This window comes from Pongo abelii, chromosome X (genome assembly GCF_028885655.2).
Source record: "Pongo abelii isolate AG06213 chromosome X, NHGRI_mPonAbe1-v2.0_pri, whole genome shotgun sequence".
Taxonomy (NCBI): domain Eukaryota; kingdom Metazoa; phylum Chordata; class Mammalia; order Primates; family Hominidae; genus Pongo; species Pongo abelii.
Window position 1 is genome coordinate 39,042,948 of NC_072008.2, and position 11,402 is coordinate 39,054,349.

The following is an 11,402-nucleotide window of genomic DNA, read 5'->3' on the forward strand; positions in this document are numbered from 1 at the left end:
AATATGAAGAATGGCTACAGGAACTGGGGATAACTGACTTGAAGAATAGTAGACTTAAGGAGACCATATCTACCTTGAAACATCTGATGGTGTGCTTCATGGCCTTCTGAAGAGCTCCAAAAGATAGAATAACACTGGTGAACGGAAAATACAAGAATGTGGGCAAGGGCGACCACTTGGTGGGGATGTTGTGAGCGATTTCAGCACAAGTGGATGGTTGGACTACATGACCTTTAACACGAGAGTCTGACTGTCATATTTCTAGGACATTTTTCATGAAATGGATCCTTCTAAGTCTGTCTCAAAATAATCCAGGATCTCTGCTATCTTGGGTTGGGCTGGCTTCTTGCCTTAAAATATCATCTTTCTTCCAGTTCTAGGCCAGATCTCCTCTTTATCCAGTCTGACTTTCTTGCACCAGTTTACTCTTGCTGACTACTTTGTTTAGGAATTTCTGGTCACTTTTAAAATGTCATTCCCCCCCCCCCCCACCCAAACTATCCAAGGGACACAGTACAAGGGATAATTTATGGACATTTTTGGGGAGATGAGCCAGCAAAGCATGCTTTCCAGGTTGCTTAATTAAAAGAGTGGGAATTAAGAACCAGAATTTAAGAATTCTGGCGGGGCGCTGGTGGTTTACGCCTGTAATCCCAGCACTTTGGGAGGCCGAGGCGGGCGGATCAAAAGGTCAATAGATCGAGACTATCCTGGCCAACGTGGTGAAACCCCGTCTCTACTAAAAATATAAAAATTAGCTGGGCGTGGTGGTGCGCGCCTGTAGTCCAAGCTACTTGAGAGGCTGAGGCAGGAGAATCACTTGAACCCGGGAGGCGGAGGTTGAAGTGAGCCGAGATTGCGCCACTGCACTCCAGCCTGGCGACAGTGCGAGACTCCGTCTTAAAAAAAAAAAAAAAAAAAAAACAGAGATCCAGAATTCCAGAATTGGAACTGTGAACCAAGAAGTGGGGGTGGGTACCTCAGACAAGGCTTTTACCGGAAATTTAACATATAGGATAGAAAGCAGAGACCAAAGGCCTCTTGCTTTGAGGCTGTTGGCGTGCTACAAGGACTCAAAAGTTATTTGTTCAACGGATGACTTCTGTTTTCTGGAGGCAAACTGAATCCCGGGCAGGTGGCTCAGCACCTCCAGCCTGTTCCAGATCGGGACAGGGAAGGTGCCTGGGGCAATCAGTGAGGTTTCTAGCCTTCCTTAGGCCTGGGCCAGCCCGCTCCCCTCCCATGTGACCCCAGGCAACCATTTTAATTTTTTTACAGCCAAGCGTAGTGGGGAACTGGCTGCGCGCCGGTTGCCAGGGACGCGGCAGCCAGCTTGGCGGGGCTGGGGTGAAAGAGGACGCTGCGTGGGGGAGGGCTCCTCGGCTTCTGACTGGCGGGAGCATCAGGACTCATTTGCATAATATTTTCTGACGGCTTCTGATTGGCTGAAGCCAGAGGGGAGGTGGTGGGGTGATTCCAAGGGCCCAGAGCTCTGGCCCGCGGACCTTTTCCTTCTGGAGTTACCCTGGCGGGTGTGAGTCGTTGCGGGGTCTGGGGGAGCTGGGAGGCCCGGTTTGGGAAGTTTTGCAGGCAGGTGCATGAGCCATCTTTCTCTGAAAGTGTAAGAAATGTGCAAGAATAGTGGCCAGAGTCAAGAAACTGGGGGATGAAGGGTTATCTCGAGACTAGACGGAAGGAAACGTATCAGGGGAGGGGTGGAGGCTAGAAGGAAGGAGTTAGGTAGGGGCCCTCTCCCAAGCTGGCATTTTTGCTGGGTGGAATCCTTTTGCTAGATCCCTTGGATTTCCGTTTTCCGTGTGTTATCACACTGTTGGAACTGGGAAGAAGAGAAAAAGAGGCAAGATTTTGGCATTTAGTAACTTAAGTCTGAATACCGAGTTTTCATCCGGGTGCATACGTACTTAAAATACCAAATGGGTCCAGGAAGGGGGACAAAGCACGCTTTAATTTATGAGAAGATCAGCTACTAGAAACTGTATATCTGTTTTTCATGAGTTTTCTTCTTGCAGTGCTCTTTCAATCTCATTGGACATATTTTATATTATTTTCCTGCTAAAGCACTGGGGGTTGGGTGGAAGGATCTGTGGCTCATCATAGCCAATTTCCACACTTTTAAGGTTTCTGACTCTTCACATAAACACCTCTCACTATGATGAGGTCTTGTATCAAGTACAATTAATCTTTGTACTTTACAATTTACATAGTGATTTTTATTTACATTATCTTATTTAAACTTAATCAAAGTCCTTGGCACGGCCCATGGAACAAGCTCCATTTTTTTGATAAAGAAACTGAGGCTAGAAAAGTTTCTATGTGTGCAGAGAGGGAAGGTGAAATTATTTTAATGCTTCAAAGTTATATAATGCTTCCCCCCTCCCTGTATTTTTCTTTCCATTGATCTTCCTTCAAAACCCTGATAGGTCTATCCCAGTTTTGCAAGTAAGAAAACATGGGCTGTGATCTAGAGCTAATAAGTTTTGGGGTAGTGGGTCCTCAGACTTAGGTCTGTCTCCAAGGGTCACTGACTTTGTTTTGTTTTGTTTTTTGTCAACAGATTAGTCCTTGTGGCACCAAGTCAGAATTTCATTCAAAAGACAATTAGGAAGATAGTTTTCTATGGAAAATATTTAAGTGTAGGTCTTAATGTGAAAGAAAGAGGGAGAGAAAGAAACCCCTTTATTATGTTCTCCCTTCCTTAGGTATTTTTTATCCTGTGGGAAAAAACTGTACTAGGGACAGAGACCTCTGTTAAGTTTTAGAGAAAAAGGATCTTTTTTTTTTTTGAGACAGTCTTGCTCTGTCGCCCAGGCTGGAGTGCAGTGGCACGATCTTGGCTCACTGCAACTCCACCTCCTGGGTTCAAGCAATTCTCCTGCCTCATCCTCCCGGGTAGCTGGGATTACAGGCGCTCGCTACCACGCCCGGCTAATTTTTGTATTTTTAGTAGAGACCGGGTTTCACCATGTTGGCCAGGCTAGTCTGGAACCCCTGACTTCGTGATCCACCCGCCTCGGCCTCCCAAAGTGCTGGGATTACAGGCGTGAGCCACCGTTCCAGGCCGAGAAAAGGGATTTAAAATGAGAAGCTTGAATCTTATTGAACGTAATTGTAGGACTGTCAGAGAGGACTGGTGGATGAGGAATATGGCAAGGGACATGAGATGGGAAAAATTAAATAGGCTGTGGTTTGGAAGTCTCAAAGTGAAATTCAAGGTGCAAGGCTCTTAAAAGTTAAATCCAGCGATTCGGTACATAGCTTAGGCCCTACTAAATGACCCAGTGCTTTAAGAACTATCTTTTGAAAGGAACACTTCACACAAGCACCCTCAAAAATAATTAGACACCTCCCTATTTCTCTGTTAAATGGTGAAAGACACCCAAGACTAGACCTAACTACTGTCACCCTCTCTTGGCCTCTTGGCAGCCAAAAGGCCACATGGCCCAGGCTCTCCAGCATCAGTGTGTAGCCGACTTGGACAAAAATTGACTTCTCCCCATTGCCACTTGCAGATCTCTTGAAAGAATCAGCAGATCTGATAGTGTGCCCCTCTTCATCCCCGGCAACCACTGTTAAAGGAAAGATTGGGAAAGATCCCGCCCCCCGGGAGGGAGGCAAAAGCCTCTGACGCTCCCCTCCCCCCACAGCTGACCAAGGCCAGGGCCACTGCGGGAGCACCGCGCGTCCACGTGCACCCAGCATGCCCGGTCACCCTTCTTACGTAAGAGTCCCAGGATGGAGTTGTACCTGCTGCCGGCCCCTCTTCCCCGACAGCTAAAAATAAAACCGGGTTCTTGTTTCCCGTCCGCGGCCACTCCAGATTCGGGGTTGAGGGGCTCACTCTGCAACCAAGGCACGTGCATTCCGGTCATCCCACGCGGGGAGCGCGCGCAAGGCCCGCCCAGCCTCCACAGGCCAGCCCCACCCTCCAGTCGGTCGGGACGCCGAAGCCTTTTTGACCCAGGCTGTGCCCGGCCCTCCTCAACTGGCCTGCCCAGGGCTTGGTGCTGGCGGGGTCCAGCTGCTCCAATCCCTCCTCTGCTCTGCCCTGCCCTGCCCTGCCCTGGCCTGCCCCGGCGCCCTCCCTCAGCCCGGGTATCAGGCGAGAGGCGGAGCTGGCCCGGCGCGCCCCGCCCCCGCTGTAGAAAGGGCCGGGCGAGTGTTACTCGCGGTCATCCCGGCCCGGGCCTTTTATCTCGGTGCTGCCGGGGGAGGCGGGAGGAGGAGACACCAGGGGTGGCCCTGAGCGCCGGCGACACCTTTCCTGGACTATAAATTGAGCACCTGGGATGGGTAGGGGGCCAACGCAGTCACCGCCGCCCGCAGTCACAGTCCAGCCACTGACCGCAGCAGCGCCCTTGCGTAGCAGCCGCTTGCAGCTAGAACACTGAATTGCCAACGAGCAGGAGAGTCTCAAGGCGCAAGAGGAGGTGGGTGCCCCCGCCCCATCGCTGCCCCAGCCAGCTTGGTTGCTTGAGCTCAGGCTTTTCGGAGGGAGAAGTTGTGGTGGTGGTGGGGGGACACCCTTCTCCCCGCGGCCGTAGGTGGGCGAGGAGGTGGGACTGCCCAGCCGCGGGAGCCACCCAGGCGCCGTCCCGGACGAGCTGTAGCCAGAGAAGGGGGTGCGCGCGGGCAAGGGCCCCAGGCCCCCTAGCCGGGTGAATAATCTAATCTGTTCTTTCGTCCGCGTGTATCAAACAGGCCAGGGCTCGACCCACAGAGCACCCTCAGCCATCGCGAGTTTCCGGGCGCCAAAGCCAGGAGAAGCCGCCCATCCCGCAGGGCCGGTCCGCCAGCGAGACGAGAGTTGGCGAGGGCGGAGGAGTGCCGGGAATCCCGCCACACCGGCTATAGCCAGGCCCCCAGCGCGGGCCTTGGAGAACGCGTGAAGGCGGGCATCCCCTTGACCCGGCCGACCATCCCCGTGCCCCTGCGTCCCTGCGCTCCAACGTCCGCGCGGCCACCATGATGCAAATCTGCGACACCTACAACCAGAAGCACTCGCTCTTTAACGCCATGAATCGCTTCATCGGCGCCGTGAACAACATGGACCAGACGGTGATGGTGCCCAGCTTGCTGCGCGACGTGCCCCTGGCTGACCCCGGATTAGACAACGATGTTGGCGTGGAGGTAGGCGGCAGTGGCGGCTGCCTGGAGGAGCGCACGCCCCCAGTCCCCGACTCGGGAAGCGCCAATGGCAGCTTTTTCGCGCCCTCTCGGGACATGTACAGCCACTACGTGCTGCTCAAGTCCATCCGCAACGACATCGAGTGGGGGGTCCTGCACCAGCCGCCTCCACCGGCTGGGAGCGAGGAGAGCAGTGCCTGGAAGTCCAAGGACATCCTGGTGGACCTGGGCCACTTGGAGGGTGCGGACGCCGGCGAAGAAGACCTGGAGCAGCAGTTCCACTACCACCTGCGCGGGCTGCACACTGTGCTCTCGAAACTCACGCGCAAAGCCAACATTCTCACTAACAGATACAAGCAGGAGATCGGCTTCGGCAATTGGGGCCACTGAGGCGTGGCGCCCGCGGCCGCCCAGCACCTTCTTCGACCCATCTCACTCTCTCTCATTCCTCAAAGCTTTTTTTTTTTCCTGGCTGGGGGGCGGGAAGGGCAGACTGCAAATTGGGGGGCTGCGTACGTGCAGGAGGTGCGGTGGGGCTGCGTGGAGGAGGGGGCCTCGTGTGAGAGAGGAGAAAATGGTGGCCGGAGATGGGAGGGCCCAAGGAACCTCCTGGGAGGGGGCCTGCATTCTATGTTGATGGGAATGGGACTGGGCTGACGCCCTGCATTCAGCCTGTGCCTTTCCTGGGGTTTCTTTTCTGTTCTTTTCGGAGGAGAAGGGCCCGAGAAGGGGCCATACCAGGGCGCGGCGCTGGGTTGCCACACTTGGGAAAGCAGCCCGGAGCTGGGTGCTGGGGAAGGCGGGGCGCGTAGCCTCCCGCCGCCCTGCGGTTGGGCCGGTGGAGGCCCAGGCGTTGCTAGGATTGCATCAGTTTTCCTGTTTGCACTATTTCTTTTTGTAACATTGGCCCTGTGTGAAGTATTTCGAATCTCCTCCTTGCTCTGAAACTTCAGCGATTCCATTGTGATAAGCGCACAAACAGCACTGTCTGTCGGTAATCGGTACTACTTTATTAATGATTTTCTGTTACACTGTATAGTAGTCCTGTGGCACCCCCACCCCATCCCTTTCGTGCCACTCCCGTCCCCACCCCCACCCCAGTGTGTATAAGCTGGCATTTCGCCACCTTGTACGAAGCTTGCCACTCAGTGAAAATAATAACATTATTATGAGAAAGTGGACTTAACCGAAATGGAACCAACTGACATTCTATCGTGTTGTACATAGAATGATGAAGGGTTCCACTGTCGTTGTATGTCTTAAATTTATTTAAAACTTTTTTTAATCCAGATGTAGACTATATTCTAAAAAATAAAAAAGCAAATGTGTCAACTAAATTGGACAAGCGTCTGGTCCTCATTAATCTGCCAGTGAATGGTTTCGTCGTTAAATAAAAATCAATTTAATTGATTTACTAGCAAAAGTAAATTTTGTGTTCTCTCTGGTATTTCATGGTGGTGGATATTCATCTGTGCAAGTATTTAGCTTGGTTTGGGAACTAGGTACTGACAAAATTTACTTCCAAACCTTATTTCTAATTCAGTACCAAGATAAGACCATGCATCTCAACAAAAAGTTCAGAAATATTTAAAATATTTGGGAAGGTACATATATTGTATCTTTCAACCAATTTGGCTAACTTATTGGAGTGCGTAATTAACATTTTGAATTTTTTAAGAAGCTCAAGCACAAGCTAAAGTGTTTTGAGGCATAAAAACGAGGCTTAAATTTCACTTGGTTACTGAGAAGTGAAAATTAGAAGGGAAGACCAGCTAATCCTAGTGCACACACCTTACAGGTTTTTATGTTTATCTGAGTAGATATTTAAATGCATTATAACATGATCGATGACTTCTTTAACTAGTTCCAAAAAGGGCTAAGCTTTGTTGAGCGGCGTCCAGTAATGCTTCCAGTTTTTCAGTGAGCCAGTCTGCAATTGTGGACAGCAGTTCTGATCAAGGCTGCTGTGGAGCCCTTGGGAATGCTTAGATGCCATTATGATGCTCTACTGGGATGGTGGGAAAGGTAAAAGAATATGCTCTGCATATTCTTTATTTCATTATTTGTTTTGGGGGATGAATGTCAGATCAACTTGTTGAAGTCATGAGGCGTTCTCTAAGCTCGTAGGGCTTGAATTTAAAATACATATAAGTTTGCGGTCTTAAAAAACAAGCAAAATGTTTTGTGGTGCTGGTGGGCAGGGGCAGCTCAAGTCTATCAGCTTTTAGCGGCAGTGAAAAAAAATGTGGAAGTGTCAAGATGGATGCTTGCCAGTTGCCAGAGAAAGTTAATCTTTAATTTATATAAAGATAAGCTAGGCAGCACCAAAAGTAAGGCATACAGCCCCTTGTCTTGTGTCCCCTTTAAAATATCAAAGTGCAAGCAAAAAATAAAGGAAATTGAAAAAAAGAAAAAAGCTGCATGGTAGAAACACAAAGACTTTCAAAGACTTTGGAGCCAGAAACTGTGCAAATCCTCTTGCTACTAATTGTGTGCATTTAACTCCATGCCTGTTGCCACATTAGTAATCAGGCATAAAAATAACTACACTGCTTCATGGAGTTGCAGTGAGAATTAAATGAGATTATATATAAAGTGTTTGAGGCTTAAAATTTTCTTTAGGCACTGCTGAAATGCTTTACAAGTTTCTCTCTTTTTTGATGTTTACAGTGATTACATTTATCTAAGCAACTTTCATACATGTTCAGTTTTAACATATTGACTATGTTCTGACAAATATGCTTAAAAAAAGCAATAACATAGAGTTAATGCAGAGTCCTAAGGATAGTCTAGTAGCCACTAAGTTTTTCTTAAGTTGTCACTTTAGATGCTGTTATTTCTAGCACAAGTAAGCAGAGTCTTTCACATGCTTACACACTGGAGTCTTTGGTTGCTACCATTATCAGCTGGCTTGCAAACCAGAAGCCAACCATTTTAGGAATGCTTTAAATGAACAACTTGCAAACCCCAGGGATGAAAAAACCCTAAGAATGCCCAATTATGAGCATTTGCAACCATCACAACTGTGGCTGAAGACTATGCCCTTCTGAAATGAGATCTTAAAGCAGTATAGTTTGAAACAAAAGGTTTTAGCAAAAAAAATGACATATGCACAATTTCTCCACCACTTTGTGTGAGTCAACCATTTAGTTAACTTTTCCACTTGAAAAAATGCAATAGAAAACCGGACACCATGTTTCACTATCTCAGTTAATATTCACAATTACAGTGGCTACAACTCGGAAACGGCATCACCAATGCTGCCCAGAGTCACTTTATATTGAAATTAAGTTCTTTACACCAATTAAATGGTTGTTTACAACCACTGACTGGTGTACACAGGAAATAAAATTTCTAGATTTGGGGAGGAAACAAATGCTGCTCCAATCATCTCCTCTGCTGCTTCTGTTCCTCAATTCATGCTTAAAAACCTTTCATGTTACTGTTGGTTTTGTCCGTTTGCTTGCCTGTGGGGGTTTGGGCCTGCTGACCTGCACATTTCTCTCTTAAACTAAATGTTTCATGTCTCCATTTCTGCCCCCACCCTACATTCTTCGTGAATATATGAGGCTTAGGACAATATGTCCATTTTAAGGAAAAGCATAATTTTAATTATATACATGAAGCAACAAGTAAATTATTTCCTTTCTCAAAGCCATGAAGGAGAACTTGACTTAAAACCAAAAAATAAATAAATAAATAAATAAAAATTAAAAAATCGCAGTTTGGGCAAGTGATAGCAAGAACTTTGGGGACATTCATTGAAAGTTGTTTTCAGAATATTATTGCAGTATATATAATACAGAAAAGTACATGTACATAGCAAAACTAAACTCTAAAGAGTTATCAATTATTTACTTTATTTTTGAAAATATTTCTTCATGTAAGAGACTTTTTATATATAAACAGTGATTCTGACCTAGGAGTAATGATGCTCGCTGTTAAAGAGCATTGGGATATTTATGAACCAATAAGATTTCTGGGCCCAGTAAGTACTATTCCACTAGTGGTAACTACTATTTTATTCCAGATTAGTTTGTGAAACAAAATTAGGACAAATTCCCAAAAGATTCACCAGTTAAAACTTCTCAAGCTATTGAAAATTTTGCTTAACCTCTGAGGTAAACAATAAGTGACTTCATATTTTCAGAAGGTCTTTCCTGAGGAATCTCAAAGTCACTTATAGATTTTACGAGTTGAATAGAGTTGAATTTTAAGAATCGAATACAATGTGTGGCATACCCCTCAGAGAGCTCTCAGAGATAGTGTTGCTCTATGACAGTGCCCATCTCCATGGCAGTTTATGACTAAAGGGAAGGCACAGATAGATGAACTGGGCAAAAAGGAACAGCTTAGCTTGCAGTTGATTATCCTCCAGATATTTACATTTGATAAGAATGTAAGAATTTTTTACATCAAAATCTTGTACCAAAGCTTCTGAGAAAGCCTGGTTTTGCCCCTAAACACAGCTTTCTGCTTTGTTCACATGGGGATTTTCATGTTTTACATTTATACAATGTTTCTTAGTGGTCTGGCCTAATTTACTCTTTCTGTGAACCTGAAAACAGTTTGTTAGAGAGCATGCCATAATTACTCTTTTGACCAATTTGAAAACTAGCCTGCTGTTGACAATTTTTTTTGTTTTTAAATGAAGGTTATTGGCATTTGCATATGCCTCATCATTTCCCCTTATTTTTAGTTACTGAGCAAAAATCATTTGAAAAATAGTGCCTCTCCTCTCTCCCTTTCTCTCTCTTTGTCTCTCTCCCTCCCCCGGTCCCTTCCTCCCTCTGTTCTGCATTGCCAGTGGTTCTCAGATGTTTGCAAATTGGACACAGTTCTGGTGGATTCAGAGCTCAAATCTCAAACAATGTACCTTTTTCCCCAAAGTTATTTATCTTTTGATGGTACATCTAGTACATTTTTACCAATCATTGCATCTTTCTTTGATTTATTTTGAAGAGTTGTGGATACAATAATGACAGAAGAAACGTTTTCTTTTAAAGTTTTGGAGATAATGTTTTGCTTCCAACTAATAAAAAAACTTGATTGCAAGTTTTTGAAAACTCTAAAGATGTAGCATATTGGATTTGTTTCTTAAAATTAATTACTAGTCTTTTTAAAGTTGAAAAGTTTATGTAGCTTCTAATCAAGGCTAAATTGCTTTAATTACTAAGATAATTTAAACTTAAAATTTTTTCTATTTTCTTTTAAGGCCAGGCATAGTCTTTTTTTTTTTTTTTTTAAATAACTCAAGGAAATGTAAAGATTGTTCTTGAGTCACTTCGAACACTTTCACTAGGCCTCTAGCTAGTTTACTTGGAGCTGTGTAGAACTTTCTGATAGGTGGTGGACATGATGGTAATGTATTACCAACAACTGTTTTTGTCTCTGAAAACTAGTATTATCTTTTGACTCATGCAAATCTCATGCCCAGGACTCTCCACTATACAAGACCCCAACTCTGACTGTCGTAAGGCCTTGCCACTCTCCATGGGGCAGAGAATCCTCAGAGCCAAAGGAATGTCCAGAACTGTGTCCCTACTTCTAGACCACACTCTGGGCACTTGGATACCGAGAGTTCCCTGTCCAAATGGCTCTGATCCCATTCCAGGGATTTCATAGGCATCTGTCCTTGGTGTATTCTCCAGTGGTAGATGAGCTGCTGACGTGTGCACCCCTAGGCCTGGGGCTTGGTAGGGAGCTGTGGATGGAGCTTGGACATGCAGACTGGGCTGTCCATATTTGTGCATACAAGGCCTTTTGTGGTGCAGAATTGATCTTGGGTAGGAAGATAAGGAGATGGAGCAGAGGCTGGAGATTCCTGTTTTGTTCTCTTGCCCTGTCTCCCTGAGTTTCAGGACAAACAAAGGGGTTGAAGATTGCAGAAAGGAAACAAGAGCAGCTCAAGCTTTAAGGTCTTTTTTGGTTTCAACAAATGAGGATTCCATGCTTTTTCTCCGTATTTCCCACAAACCTCAGGAGTCACCTTGCTCCACTGAAGAATCGTATTTAATTAATAAAATGTTGATTGAGGAAAATAAAACCCACATCTGTACACATAACTCTTCCCGCTGCTATTCAGTGCTTGAATAGTGGTGATTGCAGCAAAGGTAGTTATTCCGGACTCAGATACATCTTCCCTACAACCATGAGGATTTCACCTCCCCAAATAATCTTTCATCTTTTTTCTTTTTTTCTTGATTGAGTTAGCTGTTTTCTTTTTAGTGTTAAAAGTCTTGGTCAAGTTAAAGCAG

The 11,402-nt window shown here is 46.0% G+C and overlaps 1 protein-coding gene across 2 annotated transcripts; it reads left to right on the forward strand.

Annotated features, from left to right (window-relative positions):
* The first annotated feature begins 1,493 nt into the window (after positions 1–1,493).
* MID1IP1 (MID1 interacting protein 1) lies at positions 1,494–6,482 on the forward strand. Of its 2 annotated transcripts, none has more exons than XM_054544466.1 (2): positions 1,494–1,534; positions 4,720–6,482. In XM_054544466.1, exon 2 carries the CDS (start codon positions 4,984–4,986, stop codon positions 5,533–5,535), a length of 552 nt encoding a protein of 183 aa, XP_054400441.1. In that variant the 5' UTR covers positions 1,494–1,534; positions 4,720–4,983; the 3' UTR covers positions 5,536–6,482. The 2 variants fall into 2 exon arrangements, with proteins under 2 accessions (XP_054400441.1, XP_024096463.1); XM_024240695.3 differs by lacking the exon at positions 1,494–1,534 and adding an exon at positions 3,839–4,448.
* The last annotated feature ends 4,920 nt before the right edge of the window (positions 6,483–11,402 follow it).